At 45.1% G+C, this 25,749-nt stretch overlaps 2 protein-coding genes across 2 annotated transcripts; both read right to left on the bottom strand.

Annotated features, from left to right (window-relative positions):
* Positions 1 to 2,703: 2,703 nt before the first annotated feature.
* Positions 2,704 to 6,146, bottom strand: CCR5 (chemokine (C-C motif) receptor 5). Its single transcript, XM_012638782.1, has 2 exons — positions 6,101 to 6,146; positions 2,704 to 4,517 (listed from the first exon to the last, which is right to left on the bottom strand). Exon 2 carries the CDS (start codon positions 4,504 to 4,506, stop codon positions 3,448 to 3,450), a length of 1,059 nt encoding a protein of 352 aa, XP_012494236.1. The 5' UTR covers positions 4,507 to 4,517; positions 6,101 to 6,146; the 3' UTR covers positions 2,704 to 3,447.
* A 10,677-nt stretch (positions 6,147 to 16,823) lies between these two features.
* On the bottom strand, positions 16,824 to 22,241 carry CCR2 (chemokine (C-C motif) receptor 2). The gene is made up of 2 exons (XM_012638790.1): positions 21,798 to 22,241; positions 16,824 to 18,294 (listed from the first exon to the last, which is right to left on the bottom strand). Exon 2 carries the CDS (start codon positions 18,281 to 18,283, stop codon positions 17,162 to 17,164), a length of 1,122 nt encoding a protein of 373 aa, XP_012494244.1. The 5' UTR covers positions 18,284 to 18,294; positions 21,798 to 22,241; the 3' UTR covers positions 16,824 to 17,161.
* Between the last annotated feature and the right edge of the window lie 3,508 nt (positions 22,242 to 25,749).

The following is a 25,749-nucleotide window of genomic DNA, read 5'->3' on the forward strand; positions in this document are numbered from 1 at the left end:
TTTTAGAAAAATACAAGCAAGACTTTTTTAGTGAATTTTATTTCAAAGCATAGGAGCTATGGAAATGCTTTCATGTTTTTGCTTCTTCTGTTTACCCTAACACCTGAGGGGTGGGGAATGTTAGCAAACTAAGAGAAAGAGCAGTTAGAAAGTTCATGACTTGTTCACATTTCCACTTCGTACTCATGCTCACATTTCCAACTTCTAGCCTCCAGGGTAGTTGGTGGTAAGTCTTATGCCTTCATTAGAAGAGTTAACACTTGAAAGTTACGTTCATGTTTGGGAGCCTGTCTCTCCCCTGATAGAAAATAAATGACTTGTAAATTTAACCGTCACGTGGAAATACTGATGCATTTTAATTTAGTCAGAGCTGTTTAAACTAAGGGCCTCTGGAATACACATGTGAATAGAATCCCAATGTACGAGTTTGCACATTATTTCTCCTTGGCATGTGTGTAACCCCCCATTTGACAGGAGCCTCTGGGTTGAGACAGTAGGTTACCTTCACCTGGGGGATGCTGAATGGAATCAGATTCTGAAGGTCATAATGAGATCAAATTCCAAGAGGTAAAGGAGTGGGCTTGGGGAGATGACGGCATGAGCTTTGGAAAGCTGCTGACACTTCCGATAGCTTTTCTGCATGCTAACGTTGGATGCATTTAGTAAGATGGAAAGGGGATAAGGAACACGTGCATGCATATCAGCCATGAAAATCTACATCTCCCTGCTACCCCATGGCGTTGCCTTCACCCTGTGGGATGGATCTCCCATAGGCTCTCGAGTCTGCTGCCCACGATCTACTCTGGGAAGTGAACGTACAGCATGCTGGAAACCAGCATGTTCCAAACTGTGAGTGTGAGTGCTTGGAGCACTTGTCCTCTCACAGGACAAGCACACATGCACAGAAATCCAATGGACACCATTGTCACCGCTGCAATCAGAAGCAAATTTTGGGGCAGGATTTTAAATGAAAGAAAAGCAATGTCATCCTCACGCATCACGTGCCTGCAGCTCAGGACTGCAGGTAAATGACCAGGCCATGACTTTGCTAGTCTTCTTCATTTTCAAACATAGATGACTGATTATAACATTGATTCTCTCTTTTAAAACATGTCAATTATTTTGTTTGAGTAGTAGAATTAAAATTTGAAATTGAAAAGTTTTCAGATCAATTGCTCAGAAACCCTACTCTTAGATGTAGCATCTTTAAATACAAATTATTATGGCAATTTTCTCAGGAAGAAGGTCAACTTTTAAATTATTTAAAAGGAAATACAAAAATACAATTCTCTCTATATATGCACGAGTGCGCGTATGGGTGCGCATGCGCGCACACACACACACACACACACACACACACACACACACGCACACACACACTATGGAAGTTTTCCAAAATATCTACTTATAAAATGCTTTGACAGTTTTATGTGCTATTCTCTAAATGTACACTTGAGTGAAAGAACAAGAATATAACCAATTATTTTAGAAGGTGGTTTTTATTAGATGTGTAGTTTCTTCCAAGCGATTTGTAACTTTCTAGATACATAAGAATACACAAATACCCACCAAGATGTCAGCATATCCTTGACCACATCCAGAGGCTAGGGGCCTACGCTACTCCCACACTCTCAACGACCTTGACAACAAAGTGAAAGGCACTTCCATCGGTTCGCTTCCCGGCAGCAGCCACAATGCTCACCTTTCATATTCAGAGCTTGAGAAAAGTGAGTAACACCTCTTATCATTCTGACACCTGAGCTCCCTGAGTGATGATCACCACTTTGTCTCTTCACCTAATCTGTACTGCAGTGGCTTTAGCTGCCCCCAATTCAAAACAATCTCAGGCATGTACACAATCATATAAGAAGCAACACACACACACACACACACACACACACACACAAAACAGTCCTAACTCTCTCTTTTAAATGAATAAATCCCTTAGTGTTTGGGTACAGTTTGTCTGGAGAAGGCATCCGGAAAGAGTATCTAAAGCCCCCACACTCAGCCTGAAATGTGGAGGTTGGTAAATTGTACTTTTTGTGGGTTTTAAAGCTCAAGGCAGCTTGTTTCCAAATGAATGTGTTCCCTCCCCTCTTTGCCTACTGAGAGTTAAATCTAGAAAACCCACAGCGATGTGCCCTGGCAGCAGCACGCCAGTCTTTCTGGTTGCCCTCATCTCTTTGGGGCCTCTTTGCTCAATGCTTATAGAACTCTGGATTTTAATAGACTATGTAGTCAATCCTCACCTAGATCTCACATGTGATCTGAAATAAGTTCCTTGACCTCAAGCTCATGTATTCATAAATCTAGTGTTTCAAAGCCTCCTGGTGACCCCTTGCTATTCGAGCTGGGATGAAAAGGACTACGCTGAAGGCAGAAGCCTTCAGTGAAAGACAGCAGAAGTTTGTCTGTGTAAGGCTGTGTTCAAGCTCAGAAAACCAGACTCATCCTCCTACACCAACCCATTTTCTTCTTGACCTAAACCTCTTCCTCCTCCAGGGCTTGATGTCTCTTCAGGGGCTTCTCCTACTTGCTGGAAGCCTAGGAGTTCTCTCTGCCCCTCACCTGCAACCCAAGCCCACCCCAAGTTCTGCTGACTTTGCATCCTAAATATGCTGCACGAATACCTCCCTCCTTCCACTCTCAGTGCCTGGAGCTCAGTGAGAGCCATCCTCACCCTTACCTGAGGGCTGTTGCTGCTCAAGGTTCCTCATGATCCAGCCTTGTCCTTTCTCCCCAGGATCTCTCCCAACCAGCCCGGTGTCCTCCCACAGCCAAGCTTTGCCCACGTGGTGCCTGAAGCCTGAAGCACGCTTCGCTTCCCTGCACCAACAGATGGCCCAACTCAAATCCCTTCTCATTTAAGAAGCTTCCCCATCTCTTCCAGGCCACAGAGTTCTCGCCTGGTCCTGAAAGTGGGTGAAACTCATTAAATATAACTTGGAGGGGAAATTACAAGTGAAAGACGTCATTTCTTAACTAATCACATTCATGTCTTTTTTCCCATAGTAAGACAAAGACCTGTTTTAAGCACATTTACAACTTGTATATTGATTGCCTTGCTATATAATACATTTCTCAATTAATTTTGTTATTTCTATTCAGGTAACAAAACTCAAAAATAAGGAATTCTCTAAGGATTTTTTTTTATATATATAATGAACTTTTGCAGTGAAGGGAGAATTTGCCAATAACTTGAGGTAGGTGGAGGGGAGACGAAAAGGTTACTATTTCATCAACGTATTTTGATTTGACTTTCTAGAATTGACAGACTTAAAAGATCTAATATACTTAACTCAGTTGCCAAATAGATGGATGAATCTTAGACCCTCTATGACAGTAAACTTCCTTTTTAAAAGAACCTCTCCCACCCCAGGATGTGTGTAAAAACTGAGTCATGTGCACAACTGGGTACAGGTCATAAGCCAACTTGAGTCCAGGTCACAAGCCCACAGATATTTCCTGCTCCCCAGTGGATCGGGTATAAACTGAGCTTACTCGCTCAGGGATCTCTCGCTGGAAGATCGGACAGCACTTGCAGAAAGGTTTGGCAATGTGCTTGTGGAAGAAGTCTAAGAGGTAGTTTCTGAACTTCTCCCCGACGAAGGCGTAGATGACAGGGTTGATGCAGCAGTGTGTCATCCCCAGAGTCTCTGTCACCTGCATGGCTTGGTCCAGCGCATTAGAGCTACTGCAGTTATTCAGGCCAAAGAATTCCGGGAAGGTGTTCAGCAAAAGGACGATGTTGTAGGGCGCCCAGAAGAGGAAGTACACAATCATGATGGCAAAGATGAGCCTCACAGCCTTGTGCCTCTTCTTCTCGTTTCGACACCGAAGCAAGGTTTTCAGGATTCCCGAGTAGCAGATGACCATGACGAGCAGTGGCAGGACCAGGCCCAAGACGAGCATCTTTAATGTCTGAAAGTTCTTCCAGAACTGATACTGACTGTGCGGAAAATGAAGGCTGCATGTGTACCGAAGACCTTCTTTTTGAGATCTGGTAAAGATGATTCCTGGGAGAGAGGCTAACACAGCCACTATCCAGGTGACTCCACTTGTCACCACCCCAAAAGTGACCGTCCTGGCTTTTAAAGCAAACACAGCGTGTACAATAGCCAGGTATCTATCGATTGTCAGGAGGATGATGAAGAAAACTCCAGAGAAGAAGCCTATAAAATAGAGCCCCGTCAAAAGCTGACACATGGTATTTCCAAAGTCCCACTGGGCTGCAGCATAGTGCGCCCAGAATGGGACAGTGAGCAGGAAGAGCAGGTCAGAGATGGCCAAGTTGAGCAGGTAGATGTCAGTCATGCTCTTGAGCTTTTTGCAGTTTATCAGCGTGAGGACGACCAGCATGTTGCCCACAAGCCCGAAGATGAACACCAGTGAGTAGAGTGGGGGCAGGAGCTGGGCTGCGATCTGCTTCACGTTGCTTTTCTGGCAGGGCTCTGACAGACCATAATCAATGTCATAGAGCGGACTTGACACTTGATAATCCATCTTGCTCAGCCCTGTGAACAAAGAAAAAGTGATCTTTTATAAAGTTCTAGAATGTATCTCATGGTCCGCCATGAATGCAAACTGTTTTATACTTTAATGGGTTTTTAATTTGACAGATATATGTCTACATTTAACTTAGCTTCCTCTGTCAGCCAAACAATGAACTTTTGTAGCAAAGAGAAGATTTGCTACTAGCTCCTCTGCTATCAGATGGAGAGCTTGACTCTGTTGGGAACATTCATGAAAGCACCATCTCACCAAATAAAATCTTGTTTTCTATAGCGATATGGAATGAATGAAACTTTGATAACAATTTTAAGAAACTGCGTTAGGCACAGTGCAATCACAGTCTTACAATCTGTATTGAAGCTGCCATTCTCTGGAATTATCGCACAAAGAGCATGCCCCATGAGCCAGCCAGTGATAATTAACAGGGGCATGTACTGCAAGCCAACCACTGTCCTAAGCTTCATATCCATTCATTCATTTAATCCTCAAGGTGACCCTATGAGGCAGGTAATATTGTTCATACTTTGCACACAAGGACCCTGAGGCATAGAAAGGATGAGTAACTTGCCCAAAGCCACACCATTAGAAAGCAACTGATTTTGAATGCAGGCAGCCTGCACTCTTAACCACGATGCTATCCTGTCTCTCACTCCTTGGTAAGAGAATCAAAGAGCAAGACCATCAGCCTGGTGGCCCGATGTAGTCAGAGTGAAATGGACTGATGCCCAAGTCCCACAAGGAGGGGGACTTGATGCCAACAGCTAATTGTAAAATCCTCACATTTTTTCTGAAGCTTGTGTTTGTAGTTCCTGAGCTGCCACAATTAAGAGCTCTCCTACAAACACAAGAAACAGCCCAGTAGAAAATGTTTCCTTAGCCACCATTAGGCAGATGTCGTTTAGCCCTTATGACCAGCTGGCTTGCCTCCTCTACTTAAGTCCCACTGTTGTAGCTGAGAATTTTCTCTAATGAATCCTTGTGAGTCTCAAACTCTCTGCATCTAAGATTAGGCAGCTGGAAGAAACACCCAGAAAATCTCACCTTTAAATTCTGAGCTATAAAGAATCAAATACTAAATGTCTTTGGAACTGATATATTAGAGTGAAATTTTACTTGATGTTTGTAATTTGATATTAATTTGGACAATGTTTAGGCTTCCCTCTTTTCTGGGGGAAAAAAAGAGAAACAGACTTAGACACAACTTGGCGTGGGCATATGTTCAGAAGCAACCCACTGGAGAGATTTTAGTTCTCCTTAGCAGAAGATAATCTCTGCCAAGATTTCAGCCAAAACTCATCTCTCTGAAAATCTTTCTTTTGAGAGGGGAAGATTGTTCTTTTGTTTTTAAGATAATATTGTTCCCTTTAAAGTCTTTCACTCACAATTGTGTTTTATATCTTTGATGTTGTAACAGTCTGAAGCTCATTCTAAACTCTGACCTTTTCCTTATCTTAAAGATTATATTTTAAGATAATTCCATGGGCACCTGCCGTTTGTCAAATGCCTTCTATGGGTTTCCTGCAGGCTTTTACTCATCACAGAAGCTGAGCTAACTAATCAGCCAAGTGGCTGAGAGATAACTTACCGGGGAGAGTTTCTTGTAGGGAAACGGATGTCTTATCTCCTCTGGCCAGCTGAGCTGTGCAAATCAAACATACAGAAAGCATAAAAGTAGGAAATGCACAGTTTCTTTTGAAGGAGGGCGGAGTTTAATGAATAAGTGTATTGCAGGGGAAAAGAAAACCAGAGAACAGTTCTTCTTTTTTTTTTTTTTTTAAGTTGTGCTTCAGATAGGCTAGAGAATAGATCTCTGGTCTGAAAGTTTATTCATGGGCTTTCCTCATTGGATTATTTTGTTTTCATTCTCCGCTCATTCAATTGTACAGATGTTAGAAAACTGAAAAAATTAAGGATATTAGAGCTAGAAGAACATTTACATCTATCTAGTCAAAAGCCCATATTTTAGTAGAAGAAATTACTGTCCAAGAGGCAAATGATTTTTACAAGACCACAGAGCTTATCAATGGTAAGGCTAGAAGGGTGGGAAATTCTGACTCTCTCAAGAGTTGCCCTCAAAGCCAACTCAAATCAAGTTTCAACACAGAGGGGCTCCTATACTTCACATTCGCCCCTCACACCCCTGTACCCACTCTCCTCCCATCCCCCATCCCACCACACTCACACACATATGCTCACCACTCAATATTATTTTCTCTATAAGCTAAAACAACTGGTTGTCTAAAGGGTTTAACTATGGGTTCACCTGTGAGCCAAACAGTTTTCCCATCTTTCCCTGGATTAGGTATCTGGAGGACATATCATTATGGATTTTCACTCTATTCACGATTTCGTGGCCCTCCAAACCTGTCAGCATTTATGAGCACCTACACTATCCGAGATATATAGGTGGCAGAATTTTTTACTCCAAGGATACAATCTACCTGGAGCTATGAGATATTTTCCACGTGTAACAGGCAACAATGGACAGAAGTATATATCCAAGTTCAGGCTTATATGACAATACTATACGCAGTCATCTCAAGCTCTCTTGGTGGTTGGCGACTTATCTAAAAACCTCAACGATTGACAACAGAGCTGAGAGCACAGCAGAGAGCTGTGCCTGAGCCACAAGAGCCCCACTGGGCTTCCGTTACCTCAGCTGTAGAATAGGAAGCTTTGCTTGTGATCTCTAGGAAGGCAAACGGGACCCCAGACAGCAAAATTGTGTGTCCCCAACTTGTGGAGGCAGCTAAAACAGGGCTAAGCAAGACACCTCTGTAGTTAGGCTGCCAAGCCTGACGCCTGTCTCTACGCTCATCTTTCTCAGCCCTGCACTGGGCTGAAGGACAGCAATCCCTTCATGGGTTTGTTGGGAGCACTGCATGAGGCACCCATAGCTAGCATTTAGCACACACTGTGCTCTCAATGAACGTCAAACTCTTAGTTACTTGTTCAGCTATCCTTTCCCAGAGAGCGTTTATGTGATAAAATTCTAACAAAATACGTTCCCTGGGGTCCTTGTCTAGAGAGATTAGTACCAGCAAACTGGAAGCTGAAAAGGTGAAACTAATTACTGGTGCTTAAAGAATAGAAAGAAATGGCTGCTTGGGAAAAGCCAAAAAAAAAAGCACAGAAACAGCCCAACAATCAGGAACCCCCCTGTGTAGGGGGTCTGTATCACACAGAGCTCAGCAACTGGGAACATCATAACAGAGACCGTGAATCATTGAGAAAATGTCTGAATCCGTCCTGTATGTGCAATTCGAAAGGCAATGACTAAGAACCGCAGTCATATGCTGGGTTTAAACCCCAGCTTCGTTATTTACTGCTTGACTCTGAACAAGTTATTGAATCTCTGTAAACCTTAGTTTTCTTATTGTAAAATGGGGATGTAAAAAACCCCCAATACAAGCCCACTCGATAGGTCTGTGGTCAAAATTAAATGATATAACGAATGTAGAGTCTTTTAGGTACCTGCCTTCAGTGGGCTATTTAAGCAGAGAAGTATAAAGTGTGCTTTGGAAAGAGTTCAGTTCACACAATAGGTAACAAATACACTGATATAAAATTTTACAGAAAATTGGTAACCTCAATACAGTTTTGGTTCTTTGAAGGATAGCTTTGTGGTCACTGGTGATGCACTTGTGCAGAACTCTTAGATACTGCTGAACAAACATTGTATTTCTGTTTGTGACAAGCGACAATTGTTGGTTCTTACTTTCACCATGCAGAGCTAGGGCTTTATCTTGTGTTCTGTGTCTGTCACGGAGGTGGCTGAGGATAAGCAGGCATGCTCACCCCCAGAGGGCAATGTGGGGTAGTGGAGCAGCTCGGAGTCACACAGACTCTGCCGCTGACTCACCGTGTGACCTTGGCAAGATACTTCCCTCTGAGCTTCCATTTCCTCATCTGTCAAGTGATGTGCTAGACCTGGGACAGCTTCCACCCTCACTACTACATGACTCCATGGCCAAGCTGGTTTGAAAAATACACAGTAGAGAGGAAACAGGGTGAGGATTCACAGGTTGAAACCAAGAAACACAGCTTAGCAGGGTGTGTTATCTCCTTTTCAGTTTCTGGTGGAGAGATGCATTCCCATCACCTCTTGGGATAGGGGCTTATCCCAAGGATGCACAAGGAAGTCAGGACCCACGGGAAATTCTTCAGCATATTAATGAAACAGTGTTCTGGACACAGCAACAACAAACTAGCGGTTTATCATTCTGTAACTTAGTTTCTTGGTCTCTGCTTCTCTTTCTACTTTGTCCCTCCCAGTTTGCATGGCTCTCATTCTCTTATAAGTTACATTCAGACTCCCATGAGAAATGATCTTTTGATCAGTTAGTCACTCTAGACCCAATGCCCATAGTGGAGGGCTTCACATGTCTGCCCTCCTTTTGGGGGCACTGGCCAGTCTTCAAACAGTCGCTCCACATCTAGTCACCACAGTCATGTTCCAAGGGTTGCTTTGCTCTCCTTGCGCACACCATCTCTGGACCATATATTCAGAGCATCGTCAACAGGATAGGGAGAATGTTGATTCTCCCTCTTGGGTTCAAAGGTCATGATAAGCTCAGATGTTGCCTTACAGCAGTTCTTTTGAAAATACCTGGGGCTCGAGTTGACTCTTGGTCAATATCAGTCAACAGTGAGATAGGCTATAAAAATATTAATGGAAAATGAGGCTTTTATTTTTAAAAATTATGGCTAAATATTAAACCAACACATGCTTGCTGTATGAAATTGGGAAAAACAGAAAAATATCAAGTAGAAAAAAATTAGGCATATTCTCACAATCTCAAAACAATCTCTTTTAACACATGATCTGTCTCAGCCTCGACTTTTCCTGTGCACACTTTTTCATTAATTGTTCACACATGTACACCATTATGTATGTGGCTCCTTTTTTTTTTTGCTAAAGATTACAGTATAGGCATTTCCCCATGCTATTAAAAATTCTTTGTAAGTGTAGTTCTTTAGTTGTTTTCTTTATTGAGGTCTAACTTACATGCAGCAGAGTGCACTGATCTTGGTCATACAGTTGGTGAGTTTTGATATGCATACACCCATGTGACACCACCCCTTCAAGACCATAAGGAGCATCCTTATCACCCCAGAAGGTGTCCTTGGCCCCAGCCAGAGGTAAGAGCCACTCTGACTTCATTTAGATTAAATGAGCCTGTCCTTTAACTTCATATAAACGGAATCACAGTTGCTGTCCTCTTTCCTATCTGGCTTCATTCGTTCAACATAATGCCATTAACTATATTTAACAGAGCTCTATCATTAGATAGTTGGGCTCTCTCTATTGTTCACCAATATGAATGTGTACTGATTGTCACTGTCATTGCTCTGGCATCCCTGTCAGGAGGATACTCCTACTGTCCCAGAGCCACCTTCACCAGGAGACCCAGAGAATCCCCATGGTCCTCACAGAAATAGGAAGATTCCCCCACCCCGTTCAGGGTCACACTTAGCCACATGTGTGCCCCAGCAGTGATGCTTGGGTTCTATGGTCCTATGACTCCAGCATCCCTGTGGAGATGGCTTCCTTTCCTTCTGCCTCAGACCGCTGTCGTGGTGGGTGAGGTTGGGAGGGCACCATGCTATTCTCTCCATTCCTGTCTCTGTACTCTAGACCCTTCCTAGCAGAGCCGTCTTCCTAGCCCATGTACCACATCCCCCTTATGCTCTGTGCAAGTCATCAAACCAAGCAGACACTTGCAGGCTGTCTACCTCACTGCTTCATTAGAAATGTTCAAACATGGTGGAAACCCCTAACTCAGCTGGGAAGTCTGCTCTATGGAGGGTACTTCCTTTAGATCAGTGCCCAGACATGGGGCTAATGCAATATAGTTGCAGTAACAGAAGTCTCCTGTACCAGTTATGCTATACAACAGACCCACTGCCATCTTAAGTGGGTCAGATCACACCTGGAGCTCTGTATTCAGTTCTGTGCATAACGAGATGTTACAGAGGACTTTTCTGGTTGTCTTAGCACTGCTAACTATGGCCTACGGCTGAGGTCAAAGAAGTGTTAAGTACCTCATAGTTCTAAAGGAAACCACTGACACCTGAACTCAGACACCTTTCCCAGGACTTACCAGAAGGTGATAGAACCAGCCCTGTATCCCCACCCCCCACATCGACTCCTCTCTTGCCAGTCTGTGTAATGAGACAGGGTGAGGAAAGGGCTATTGAAGTCGGGAGGATCCATGGGGAGGGGAGTGGGGATTTCTGTCCTTAGACCCAAGGGAGGGGCACTGAGAAAATCACGTGAGGAGTAGGAGCTTATGAAAGTAGAGGCCAGCGCTCCACCGCGGTGGGACCCCTTCCAGGCAGCAGACTCACTGAGTAGGGCAAGAGGAGATTGGACAGAGGTGATAACAGAGGGCCTGGAGGTGAGGCAGCAAGGATGTCCCAAGGGTGGGGGAGTGTCCCTGAGTCAAGTGGCTGCCATAGGAAGTAACTGGGATAGAATTGTCACACCAGATCCCACTTTCTGGGCCAGGTGACTCCAGTACCCAGGAGATAGTGTGGAGGAAGTTTAATCCAGGAGAGATCTTGCATGTCTAGGAAGTGGCTGTGGGGAGCCCCCACCATCTCTAGGCCACACATGTGCACCTGCCACTCTGGGGCATCTTGGCCAACACGGAGTGGAACTGTGGCAGTGGCCAATTAGATAAAGACATATAAGCACCTTTGATATGCCTATGATATTGTGGGTTCAATTTCCCACCACCACAATAAAGTGAATATCACAATAAAGTAAGTCACACAAATGTTTTGGTTTCTAAGTGCATATTAGAGCTATGTTTACACTATTCTGTAGTCTATTAAGTGTGCAATAGCATTCTGTCTAAAAAAATACATACCTTAATTAAAAACACTTTATTGCCAAAAAATGTTAACAATTATCAGAAAAAATTATCTTAGCATATTCCCAGCAACTTGTAACCTTGTTGCTGGTGGAGGGTCTTGCCCCCACGTGGAGGGCTGTTGACTGGCCAGTGAGGTAGTTGCTGAAGGTTGGGGTGGCTGTGGCAATTTCCTGAAATAAAACAACAATAAAGTTTGCTGCATCAGATGACTCTTCCTTTCACGAAAGATTTCTCTGTAGCATGCCATGCTGTGTGATAGCATTTTACCCACAGTAGAACTTCTTTCAAAACTGGAGTCAATTCAAACCCTGCTGCTGCTTTATCAACTAAATTTATGTAATATTCTAAATCCTTTTTTTGGGTCATTTTTACAATATTCACAGCATCACTTCACCAACAGTAGACTTCATCTCAAGAAACCCACTTCCTTTGCTTATCCACAAGAAGCAACTCCTCATCTGTTCAAGTTTTATGATGAAATTGTGACTCTTGAGTGATAAGGTGCATTGCCAATGTACTATTTTGAAAGCAATCTTTTTTCTGAACCGTAGGTCTCAATGATGGGCTTAAAATATTTAGTAAACCATGCTGTGAACAGTTGTTGTCATCCAGGCTGTGTTGTTCCATTTATAGAGCACAGAGTAGATTTGGCATCACTCTGAAGGGCCCTAGGATTTTCAGAATGGTAACTGAGCATTGGCTTCACCTTAAAGTCACCAGCTACATTGCCCCTAACGAGACAGTCAGCCTGTTTTTTTTTAAGCTTTGAAACCAGGTATTGACGACTTCTCCCTAGCTATGAAAGTCCTACATGCATCATCTTCCGGTAGAATGCTGTTTCACCTACATTAAAAATCTGAAGTCCAGTGTAGCCATCTCCATCAATTTCCTTAGCTAGAACTTCTGGATACCTTGCTGCAACTCCTACATCAGCACTCGCTGCTTCAGCTCGCACTTGTGTATTATGGAGACACCTTCTTTCCTTAAACCTTGTGAACTACCCTCTGCTAGCCTCAGACTTTTCTTCTGCAGCTTCCTCACCTCTCACAGCCTTCGCAGAATTGAAGAGAGTTAGAGCCTTGCTCTCGGCTGGGCTTTGGCTTAAGGGAACGTTGTGGCTGATTTGATCTTCTATCCAGACCACTCAAACTTTTTCCGTATTAGCAATGACTGTTTGGCTTTCTTGTCATTTGTGTGTTCACTGGAGTAGTACTTTTAATTTCCTTCAAGAACTTTTTCTTTGCATTCACAACTTGGCCGTTTGGCACAAGAGGCCTACCTTTCGGCTCATCTCAGTTTTTAGCACGCTTTCTTTACCAAGCTTAATCATTTCTAGCTTTTGATTTAAAGTGAGAGATGTGAGACTTTTCCTTTCACTTGAACACTTAGAGGCCATTGTAGGGTTATTAACTGGCCTAATTCCAATATTGTTGTGTGTCGGGGCATGGGGAGGCCTGAGGAGAGAAAGAGGGACGGGAACGGCGGGTTGGTGGAGCAGTCAGATCACACACATCTACAGATTAGGTTCACCAACTTACAGGGGTGCGGATCATGGTGCTCCAAGCCTATTGCAATAGCAACGTCAAAGATCACAGATCACTATAACAGGTATAATAATAATAATGAAAAAGTGTGACGTATTGTGAGAATTAAAATGTAACACAGAGACACTAAGTTGAGCATGCACTTGTTTCACACACGGTTGCCACAAACCTTCAATGTGTAAAAAACGCAGTATCTGTGAAGTGCAATAAGATAAGGTATGCCTGCATTTGCCCTTTTTCCTAACCCCTCTCCCCTCTTCTCAACACTAGCCCGAGCCTAGAAGAGGGTGGTACAGGACTTGTCCCTGAGGCAGGCCACTATGTGGGCTGTGGAGGGTGCAGCCAGGGTGGGCTTAGGGACAGAACATGCCTGGTCCTCCAGACAGGGCCCTCCAGAACCCAGTTGATCCTAAGGCCCAGTTGAAGCAATGATTGGAGAGAAATAAGATAATTTCATATTGTAAATGGATTTCATCAGGATGTTTTGTAGGAGATGGTAGAAAAAAAGATGGTAGTCAATGCCCTCACTCTTGCTAGCTGGGCTGCTGAGTGGGCAGAGGCTCTGCCAGTGGGAAGGACAGGCTTTCCCCAACACAGTCCTCAGTCTGCATCTCTCTGTGCCACCAGGCTGGGGCCACTGAGGCTACAGACCTTGCATCACAGGACTCTTCGTTTGCATGCACATGCTCAAGTGCACACATTTTCCCAAAGTTACACACACAGTACCCATGTGGCAAAGTCTGGAGAAATTTCCAGCCTCAGTGGCTCCCACTCCCAGGAGCTACCTTGTAGAGGTCAGCTCACCAGCACAGACTCCTCTTCTCTCAGGGCTGTGCTTCCCCTGGGTGGCCCTTGGTGCTTTTTTCTGCCGTCTAACCTCACCTGAGGCCATTTCAATTTGTCAGGGAAGTTTTCAGAATGAGCAAAAGCAAAAGAGGAAGGATGAGGTCTTGATGGCTTACTCCCCGGTAGCTGCTCCTCTCCGCAAAGTGCCCCACCCTCCCCTGCTGCTGTAGGCATCACAGATCAAGGATGGCACGGGGTAGGCTATGTCCAGCCCCCTCCTTCACCAAAACGTCTTCAGACACTCATCCCTTGGAATGGTGACCTTTTCTCACCTTACACGTGCTTCACTTAGCCTACTCACATGTTCACCCCAGAATAAAGGACATTTGAGCATTCCACTTCTAGAAATGGAAATGGCTGGCAACTTTTAAATGGCAGTTTCTTCAGCGGCAGCAAAATCCTGCTGTAGCTGCTACTACTATGATGCAAGATTATCACTGAGTCAGTCACTCTGTCCTCCAGGCTCTCAGAAATGTTCACAGATACCTCTAGTCCTTGCTCTGCACAGGGCACTGTGATTATGCATATGCCTTTCTCTACCCCTCCGCCCTCAACAGGGCCTGGACTTGGAGGTCTCAAGGGCACGGGCATTAATATCCTTCTTTATGTTTCCAACCTGGTATGGCACATGGTAGGTCCTGAGGGGTGCTTGCCATATTGAATTCCATGATGGGAGACACATAGATATTTTTCCAAATTTTATTTATGAAGTCACTATACACCACATGTATTGATCAGCTTTTGTGCTTCCTGACAAACAACCCCTCAAACTCAGTGGCCTATCACGGTAAACATGGATTTCTTATTCCTGTTGCATGTGGCTGTGGCCCTGGCCCCACGCCCTGTGTCATCTTGCTCACCAGGGCTCCTGGGCTGAGGGACAGGAGCAGGGATGGGCCTTCTTGTGTCGGAGCAAGAGGCTCTGCCTGGATGAGGCAGACATCACTGCTCACACTCCAGCAACAAGCCAGTGGTGGTTGGGGCTGCGGTGTGTGGCCTGCAAGGTACACTAGCTAGTCACACTTGCAAATCACACCGGAAGGGCAGGTGTGTGTAATTGTATAGGGGAAGAAGTGAAAAGTTCTGAACAAAACACATTGGAAAAAACACGATCTACCACACCACAGGATAACAAAACAATCATTTGTTTTTTATTTTTTAACAATATAGTTACAGCATTGATTTATTTTCCAATTCATAATTTTTAAAACCAATATTTACATTTCATCATTATCAAAACGAAATCTTATCCATTCATTAAGATAATACAAATATCTGACGGTGAAGCTTCCGCTTTGCCCCCACTTCTGTCTGGAACATTCTCTAGTCATGTTGCAAGAAAGTAGAACCATAGTAACTTCTAGCTCCCAAGTTGCCTGGTTTGGGAAGCCCAGTGTTTCTTGCTTGCATCAAATCTAAACATTGTTAGCTTAGCTCACCTAAGAGGTGAGCTTACTTTGTTTAATTCAGTGAGCTTCTCCTACTTCCTTTCTTTACAAATAGGGTTTAAAAGCTTTGATTAGGAGCCAACTTGATTTAGGAGTTCCCACTGGCCAAATAGTAGAAAATTTGAGCATTAACAAAGGACATCTGCAAAGCACTGAAGCACTCAGATATGATTAAATCCATGACTACATAATAGTACCAAAAAACAAAAAAAAAGGCTTTTGGCAGCCAGCCTGAGATGCGAGCTGTGTGCTGTGATCCAAATGACATCATTACTTTAGACACTGCCTCGCTAGAGGCCAGGATGCCCACAGATCACAGGCCTTCAATCCCCTGTCAATTAACAACTGTTTGGGTTGACTCAGCAGTCCCCCAAACATGCTACATGCTCCAAACTTTTCAGTTCAATGCCAGAATTACTTCTAGGACTAATACAGTATTTTCAGGCTTGGCATGATAGTAACTCTTAAAATAATACTTTAGCACATTTGCAAGTTGCAGTTTCCAGCTTTATTTTATTTTATTTACTGTTTTAAAAATATGTCTGAACCCTATGCTTATATTCAAAGATAACGTGCTGGAAGGTAGTTTGGAAAATATTTTTTCCAATCCATCTAAAGTCTTCCTCATTTAGGGCTCCCTGCCTCGTAATTTAGATACTGAGATTCACAGGCCAGATGTGTGATTTCCGAAGCAGGAGCCCGTCACTATTGTTTGAGGCTCCTTCTCTGTCCTGAGTACTCACTTCAGGGCTCCCACCCATTGATTTTCCTCTCCCACAACCCCCAAGGACTTCTCATTATGCAGTTTCCACCATATGCTCCCCAGGTGTCTGGGACCTCCACACACCGGTGTTTCCTTTGCCAGGAGGTCTGTGATAAAGGCCTTGGGGAAACAGACAGGGGCTAGGGGAGCAGGAAGGCAGGAGCAGCAGCAACACAACAAACCCGTTCAGACCAGACAGGAGGCTTTGCAGGGTTCTGACACATCCCTCCTGGGCTCCCCTCTTAGCTGATTCTGGAGGCACACTTGCAGGGGGTCCACGGTGTCCTGTCCTCTGCTCCTATAGAGGAGCTCACTGTCTTCCGCCCCTTCTCATAATCACCACCTCCAACCTCCCCTTTTCCCTGGAAAGATCAAACACAGGCTTACATATATATTTAGCTCATCATAGATGATGCATATTTCATAAACAAAGATTTTCTAAATTCTCATATGGGGGATTTGGTCTGAGAAGCACGTGAACAACGGGGCTTGCTGGTTAACAGATTTCAAAGGTAAGGTGTGTGGTTGTCATAGACAAACCATCATAAAGCAAAAATGTGCCATGCGCTTATGCAGAAGTGGATCACCAGGCCCAACCAAAGCTTGCAGAAGGTTGTTACAGTTCTCAAAGTCTCCATGACCTGGTGAAGTCTTCAGAGGTAAGCACAGGTGGGAGATGGGGCCAGCACCACTTCCTGGCTCAATAAACGAGTGCCTCACCCACCTTCATCTATGTCAGGGCTCAGCCTCCTTCTCCTCCTGGCCCTGCCCCTCCCCCTCCCTTCCTTCCTCCTGTCCATGCTGTGCCGGCCAGTTGTCCGCAGCGCCAGCTGGGCCCTTGATTATGAGGCTGATGGAATCAGAGACTGAGTGAAGAAACGGTGAAGACTCGAAAAAGAGCCTTAGCACAAGGCAGTGGCATTTTCCAGGAATGGAGATGAGCATGCTGGAGAGTCCAAGTCTCTATCCACAGTTGATCTGGAATATTCCCTGAGCATAGGTTGGATACACAAGAAGTGATGTAAGCCTGTCTTGGTACACACAGCCTTGAGGTTCCTGGGTAACCACTTTACAGGTCTCTATTGTTTAACAAACCCTTGAGGCTTGTTATTATATACAGATTGTGATCTCCCTTTAAAAACGACAAGTAAACTGCTACTCATTTTACAAACCAGCCGAGACTTCCTGCTCCCCAGTGGAAGGGGTGTATGTTGAGGTCACTCGATCCGCTGTCTCCCCGTAGAAAACTGGGCATTGTTTGCACAGATGTTTGGCGATGTACTTTCGGAAGAACACCGAGAGATACCTTCTGAACTTCTCCCCGACGAAGGCGTAGATGACAGGGTTGATGCAGCAGTGTGTCATCCCGAGCGTCTCGGTCACCTGCATGGCTTGGTCCAGTCGACTGGTGCTCTCACAGGTGCTCAGGCCAAAGAAGCCCTGGAAGGTGCTCAGAAGAATGACGATGTTGTAGGGGGTCCAGAAGAGGAAGTACACAATCATGATGGCGAAGATGAGCCTCACAGCCTTGTGCCTCTTCTTCTCGTTTCGACACCGAAGCAGGGTTTTCAGGATTCCCGAGTAGCAGATGACCATGACAAGCAGTGGTAGGAACAGACCCAAGATGTTCCTCATTATTGTATGGAAATTCTTCCACATTAGTGGAAAATAAGGGCCACAGAAGTAAACAGAATCATCTTCATGGGATTTAGTAAAAATGATTCCTGGGACAGAGGCTAACACAGCCACCATCCAGGTGACCCCACTTGTCACCACCCCAAAGGTGACTGTCCTGGCTTTTAAAGCAAACACAGCATGGACGATAGCCAGGTACCTATCGATTGTCAGGAGGATGATGAAGAAGATTCCACCAAAATAGCCGATGTGATACAGCCCTGCAAATAACTTACACATTGCATTCCCCAAGACCCACCCGTTGGCAGCATAGTGGGCCCAGAATGGGATGGTGAGCAGGAACAACAGGTCAGAGATGGCCAGGTTGAGCAGGTAGATGTCAGTCATGCTCTTGAGCTTTTTGCAGTTTATCAGGATGAGGACGACCAGCATGTTGCCCACAAGCCCGAAGATGAACACCAATGAGTAGAGTGGGGGCAGGAGCTGGGCCCCAATTTGCTTCACGTCCAATTTGTTACAGGGTGCGCCATAATCGTAGTCATAAACGGTGGTGGCTTCTTCACTGTTCATGTTGATGTCTCTTGGAAACAGAGAATGATATGTGGACGACATGCTGTGGATTAACTGAGGAGACGTGTCCTTGTCATCCATTTTCCTCTGTTCTGTAAACAGAGAACGATATGATTGTCACACAGCATAAACGCCACGATCCCCAATCTTCAAAATAGTCTTGCTCCACCTAAACATGTGCTAGTTCCTTACTTCCCTTTCGTCCCTAGCAGCAGACACCAGTCATCTACCCAGCAGCCATTTCCCAATACCTTTTGTCTTCCAGGCGGGCCCGATTCTCATTATAAGACTAGAAATGCCAGATGCCCACTTTCTCTACCTGCTCTGCAGCTGGTGCATGGGTCTGTGGCTTGTCCCTGGACAATCATATGTGAGGGGCGTGTGCCAGGGGCTTCTGAGAAGGCCCTTTTTCCCTGAGTAGAGAGACACAGGGGAACCCCCACCTGCCCCTTCTGCTTTCACAGCCTGTCTTGGGAGGCGTGGTGCTTGTTAGGTTTGCTCAGGGTGGGAACCCGAACAGTATGTATAGGATGAAATGCAGTTAATGGAAAACTTAGACAGTGATCATGAGGCCTGTGAAACAATAGCCGCAGGAGTCTGGGGAGTCCAGAGGTTGTAAATCTAACTCTGCGCACAGATGGTTGCGGCGATGCCGGCATTTCTTTCCCCGCTTATAAGGATGAAACTACCCCCCCATCTCTGCAGGATGAGACTGAAGCAGGGGTCCCAGAAACTGGGTGTTTGAAAATAATTTATTATAGCGGCTGTTCTGGTCCAGTTGCTGACTCCCCCCGGAAAAAGCCCTCTATAAAACCCAAGGCTTTCCCTCCCTCGGGGTGGACGCTCTTTAGTCCTCCATCCATCTGCACCCAGATGCTCAAAATAAACAGCATTTTGCTACCTGAGGGTTTGTGTGTCTCCCTCTGGGCTCCAGACCTAACAGTGCTTGGGAGCAGGATGGAAGATCCAGAGAGCCAGAGAGAAGCCAGCAGAGTCCCCGTGCCACTGTGTCTCAAGCCAACAGCTCGTCTTATGACTTCTCGTTATTTGAGAAAAATAAGCCCCTGCTTTTAAGCCATTATAAACTGCATTTTCTGTTACCTGGAACCCAGAGCGTTCTAACTGTAAACGCTCTCAATTCTGCCTCCGTCATCCTGCCTAAACTCCTCTTGCCATGGTCACAATGACAACCTAGCTTTCAAACACCCTGGCTTTGTTCCAGTTTCATCCTCATTGAATGTGTGATCCTTCTGCTAACTTCCTCCACTTAAAACTCTGTTTACTTCCAGGAGGGAGTCCTGTCTGATCACTTCTTATTAATGTCCTTCATTGCCATCTTCTTCTCCTGTCCATGCCCCACAATTCCCCAGCCACCACACTTGGCTCTCACCTTTTTTATCCTTTGCCTCTTCAATCTTGCAAAGTTTCTCCTGGATCTGGTTGTCTGATCTCAGGGTTCTAACTCCCTGAGGTGCTAATGCTTCCCTTTCATTCCTGTCCTCAAGTTCTACCTTTCTCCTAAGCCCCAGAGTTGAGTTTTCGATTGGCTACTGCATATCTCTCCACGGATTTATTCACTTAACCAATGTTTGCTGAGCACCTACTAGGAGCCAGACTCAGGCACCAATGACACAGCAGTGAGGAAAGTGGGTGTCCTGCAGCTCCCTCAAATTCAACCCACCCCAAACTGAGCACCCCCTGGCACCTGCTCCAGATCATGGGCTCCTTATCTTGGTTATTGTCACTTACTCCACTGCCTAAGAAGCTGATTTGGCATCATCCTGGGTCCCTTCATCTTCAGAAAAGTAGGAGCCAACCTTTGGAGCCAAACAGACCTGGATTTGAGTCCTGCCTCCAACTTACAGGCTGTGTAATTCGGGGCCAATTACTTCTTCACATATGTTTCTTTATGTGTAAAATATTAACTACGCTGAGTTGCTGTGAAGACCCACGGAGACAAGGACGTGGCACAGCGCCTGGTGCAGAGAACTGCTCTGTGTCCTTATGATGTCATGTGAGCTCTACCTCAAACTCAGCTCCATCCCTTCTGCTCCTCTTTCAACCACCACTTTCTCGCCGCCTACGCTCCCCACTTCTGCCTTCGTTGTGGTCTTTCCTTTGCCCACTGTTTGTCCCTGGCCAGGGTCTCCCTCAATCAGTCTTCTTTTAAATTGAAATTGGATCACGCACTTCTCAGCTTAAAATCTCCGGTAGCCCCATGGCATATATGTGGTGGGACCTCAGAGATTATGTCCAGACTGCTTGGCAGGCCTTTCCCAAGCTCACTGCTTCTCAGCCTCCTCTCCAGGCACTCCTCCAATCCCCAGTCCTGCTTCAGCCACAGCCCTCTTCTCTCCACCTCCCCAAACTCTCCATTTCCTTCATGTGGTTCTGCATATCTCTGTCCCTCTGCCTGAAATGGTCAGTGAGCTCCTATTCATCCTTCATTACCTCCTGCTCAGATTCCCCTTCTCCGTGAAGCCTAATTTGCATTCTCTGTCAAATTGCTCTTACCTCACAACACTGCATGCATTTCAATAAATCATCATGTTATCGTCTACACACTGCATGCTCCCCCAGGTCAAGGACTGGATTGTGTTTCTGTCTCCACCTCTTACCCGACTAAAGGAGGCACCAATAAATGCTCACTGAATGAGCACATGAAACTCTTTCTGATAATAAGAATTATAAGACCTAGCATCATTAGGGCTTGATTCCCAAGAATTTTTTTGCTGATAGTGATTGAATTTGTTTTCATCCATCTAAACACCTTACCCTTCCATTTGTCTCGTAATTGACACATTTCACAGGTCTTACATTTTGTATCACTGAGCCAGATTTTTTAAATCTGCAGAAATTAAATAAGACCTCTGGTCAAGATTGGGGGAAAAAATGCGTCCACCTAAAGAGTTACAACTGTGGTCATTAACTGAGTGCTCCCGAAGCCCCAGGTGCTATGTGAAATACTGTGCGCACATGAATTTAATTTTGATGACTAGCTAGCAACTAGTTCCGACTGCAGTAAACAATCAGCAAGGTGGCTGAAATGTGCTGACCTAGGTATCATTTCAGGTGTCAGGACATACAGTCCAGAACTGGTAGAAAGCTGCCTCTCAGAAAAATAAATTCCTCACTTCTGCCTCTGTGGACCCTCTGAGTTGAGGTAAGAGGTGCATTTTAGTCCAGGGCCTGGATGGCGCTATATATGGATCAGAGGGGGAAAATTTTCTAGGTAGAAAGTACCAGCTCTTTAAAGTCCTTGGGTGCTCAGAGGAGCAAAGTGAGTCCTCAGGTGTCTGGAGGGTAAGTGAGCAGAGTGGCTGTTCTTACGTTATGTGCTGCCCACTCTCTCCTGTCACCTGAGCCCTGGGGGGACTCCCACCTGCTGCACCTGCACCTCCTCCCTCTCCTCGGGGTCTCTCTGACATCTCCTGGTACACATGCCACCCTCCCCCACTTTCTCCCTTCCTGATCATTTCCCCCGAGGGCATGGGCTTTGCAGCCCCTCAGGCTGTGCCCTGTGAATGCATTTCCAGCTGTGAGAGGCTTTCAGTCTATGCATCATAAAGTAATGGAAAAAGCCCCCACCACTCACCAGTGGATGGCTTCTTCCAGGCGGCACTGGTGTGTCAGGTTTCTCAGCAACTGAACCAAACAGATCTCGAGGTAGAAACTTGGTGTGCAGAAGTAGGAAATACAGTTTCTTGCAGAAAGAGAAGGCGGAGATACAAAGGCAAGTAATGGTAAAGAGTTGAAAAAAAAAATTAGAAAAATATAGTTCTTCTTTTCCAGCCAGGAACGTTGTACACTGGGTTGAGGTCTTCAGAGTAGGATTAATTTTGAAATCTTGCTTATGCAACCTTGAGGATGAGTCAGGCAAACCCTATACATCTGCTCCTACATCTAACGGCTCTGGGCTTCTGTATCTTATGGGCATCTACATCTGGAACTCTTCTGCTCTCTGCCCTCCTACTAGTGATAATTTGCATGATACGAGCACAACAGAACTTTTCATTTTCCAGAGGGTAAATGCTAGTGGGGGCTGCTGGTGGTAGAGGAAGAAATATAATGAGGCTTTCCCGTGAGCACGTGCACTGGTTTCAGTGGTGGGTGTGGATTTAGAATCTGGTTAAAAATTTTATTTAGCTAGAACTTAAAAAAATTTTTTTTCAAAAAAAATTGTTAATCACCACATTAGTTATACATGGTTATGGGATATGATGTGATGTTTTGATACATGTATACATTTTGTAATAATCAAATCTAAGTAATTAGCATATCCATCACCTCATTTATCATTTCTCTGTGAGAACCTTGGACATCCTCTCTTCTAGCTATTTGGATCTATACAACACATTGGTAACTGTAGTCACCCTACTGTGTAATAGAGAACCAGAACTTACTCTTCCTGTCTGATAGTTACTTTGTACCCGTCGACCAACCTCTCCCCATCTTCTTCTCCCCCCTTCTCTTCTCAATCTCTAGTAACCACTGTTCTACTTTCTACTTCCATAAGATCAACATTTTCAGGTCCCATAGGTGAGTGAAATCATGCAGTATTTGTCTTTCTGTGCTGGCTTATTTCACTTAACACAATGTCCTCCAGATTCATTCATGCTGTTGCAAATGACAGGGTTTCAAACTTTTTAATGAAAAGGGAATGCTAAATGGTTTCTTGTGTCAGGAATGTCCTTAGCAACAAGTCCCACTCCTTGGAAAGAAGTTTTGTTAGAAGAAACACAAATTCTGCAATGTAGGCATCATACTTAAGAACATTCCTAAGGTCCTGCAGAGAATGTAGGGTCATCTGAGTTGGCCACTGGCCCTTTCTGGAATTCAGCAGACCCTGGAGTCAAGAGCTCATGCTGTGGCCTTGGCAAGTTTCTAAGCTTCCATTTCCCCAACTGTAAAATATGAATAATAAGATCTGGGGTCTGTGAGTGTTAAATGGACACAAAACAGCTAGTGCAGTGTCTGGCATGTGGCAGGCACTAGACAGGTAACAAGCAGCCTCACCTGAGTCTTGCTGAGAGCTGATGGCTGAAGAAGGCAGCCACTGCTGGAGCTAACACCAGCAAGATCCAGTGTCCAGTGCAGTCCAGGCGTCCTTTCTAGATTTCTGTAAGTTGGAACCACGTGTCCTGCACCAGACCTGGTTTTTGTGCCAAGTAAGAAGGGCCTCAGGTTTTTCCCTGGAAGACAGCTCCTTGCTTGTTCAGGAACAGGGCAAGTTCACCAATTGTCCCCTAATGTGTCTCTGGACAGGGATCAGAAAGGTCTGTCTGAGATTTCCGTAACAAGACAGGTCATCCCCACCCCGGTGACACTGAGCCCACTGCCACTTCTGAATCTCCTGACGCTGGCCTCTCACCCGCAGTTCCTTTGATTCAACCTAGGATGGGGAAGACCAAGACCCAAGAATTTTGCTCTCACTGACTGCAACCACTTTATGTTTCTCTCCTCACCCTGGAGATCATTGACTCCAGCCCTGCAACTTTATAAACAAGGAGGGCACAGAGGTAGGTAGTAGTGGAGCCAGGATTCAAATCTTTCGCTTATCTGGTCCCAGGGTGTGGATGGCACACTCGGCTGAGATTTTGAAGAGACTATAGAATTGAGAGTATTTATGGAAGGGTGAGCAGGGTTAAGAGAAGCCACAGGGATGGTGAGGTGCCCAGAGACTAGTGTCAGTGGGAACTGTCAACCCCATGCTTTGTGGGAGACCAGAATTTGCTACCCCAAAATATGCCTCTTTTGCATAAGGATTGTTGAGCTAAAGGCAGTTAAGAAGTAGATGCAGGAAAGATCTCTGCCCCTTCCTGTGTTTGTCTAAAAGTGGGACATAGATTTCATAAAGACAAAAGCTGTCCCTCCACGCACTGCTACCAGGAAGAACAAGGTTAACCACTGAGGAAACTTTAAATCCTTATCGACCTGGAGATGTTTCTGGGGAATCTATGTGAACAAGCTTTACTATCTAGTCTTTATCTGCCAGTTATTTGCCTCCCCACAAGTTGCTGTCTCTAGAGACTCGAAGTCCTTTTCCTTTGTTTTGTTACTTCTCTAAAAATTTACTGTTCTTTGTTGAAGATTCTCTATAAGGTGGAGTTCAAACCATCCCCGAGAATTAATCATTCCTGTGTATCTTCTATGAAATATATGAAGTATGTATGATAGTTGAAATATGCATGTTAACAAACTTCCTTTTTTTTACCTTATTAATCTGTTTCTTTTGTTACAGGGGTCCCTTCCAACTAAGAACTTATGAGAGTTGAGGAAAAAAATTTTTTTCCTTCTCTACAGCTTGAAGGGTCAAACAAACAATTATTCCCTGAGCCCTATTGTAAACTGGAGTGGAGAGCTGCAGGTTGAGGGATACAGCCACGTACAGCCGCTGCAGGAACTTCAGCAAAGCAGTAGGACAGCAGGGGCAGAAAGTGCCCTCACCTCTTGCTCTCCCTCCCGGTGGCTGAACTCAGTGGGCACAGGGAGCGTTGGGATGCCCAGGTGATGCAGTCCATAGGTGCTGGCTTCCTGGGGCTCAGAGTGGAGCTGGGGGAGAATGGCAAATAACACACAACTGTCAACTCAAACAGACTTTTTTTTTCTTGCCACTTTCTTCTCACCTGGTCCAACTATAATAGTCAGAAAATTGGGAATCTCAATAAGCATATCTTGGAATTCTTTGTGCACATGGGGAAAGTTAGGAGGGATGCCTTTCCAGGAGTTTAAGAATTCCCTATCTACCTGGTGACACTGGGTTCATGATTTCCAAGACTCCTACTACCCAAGATGAACATGGTCCTCTGAGTAGACTTGAGGGAAAGCACATTGGCAGCCACCCAGCTCTGGTGTGTCTGTGACCAACCAGGAGTACACAGAACGCGGGATGTGGTCACCTGAAGGTGACCTGTGGCAGGGATGAGGAGAAGCTCAATTCTTCTGCAAACCAGCGAGATGAAAATAGTTCATGCTCCCTGAATGCCAACAGAAGACCCAGACTGACACTGGCTGTGACCAGACTGACACTCTGGTGGTCAGCAGCTGAAGTGGGGGTTAGACCACGGAAGGCAGAAGTTAGGTTTGTTCTTAGAACCTCTCTGCCACTCCAGGGCTGGCAAGACTAAACCAAGTGAAAATGTGGGAAAAACAAGGCTGCAGAGAATTGCTGGTGGGCTGAAAAGACAGAAAAGGTGTATCAACAGCCTGCAGGGCCTTTGCTGATGCCCCTTGTAGCTTCCTTACTCACCTATGATGGATTTATTCTGTTGGTACCTTTAGAAGACGGAGAAATTCTTGACTCTTGGCAGCACAGATGGTTTTGGTTCATTGTGGTTTCTATGGTTCACGTGCTTCCTGTGACCTGCTAAAATAGATTACTGAGTTCTAGGATTTCACATCTTCAGTTTGGGTTAAACATGGTCTGGACTAATATGATACCCACAGAAAAAGCAGTTATTATGTTCCCACTTGTTCCGGTCATGTCTTCATAATAACAGTAATGCTAACTATCTGCACTGTTTTTGTCTCAAGTAAAAAAGTAGCAC

This window comes from Propithecus coquereli, unplaced genomic scaffold (genome assembly GCF_000956105.1).
Source record: "Propithecus coquereli isolate 6110/MARCELLA unplaced genomic scaffold, Pcoq_1.0 Scaffold1, whole genome shotgun sequence".
NCBI classification, from domain to species: domain Eukaryota; kingdom Metazoa; phylum Chordata; class Mammalia; order Primates; family Indriidae; genus Propithecus; species Propithecus coquereli.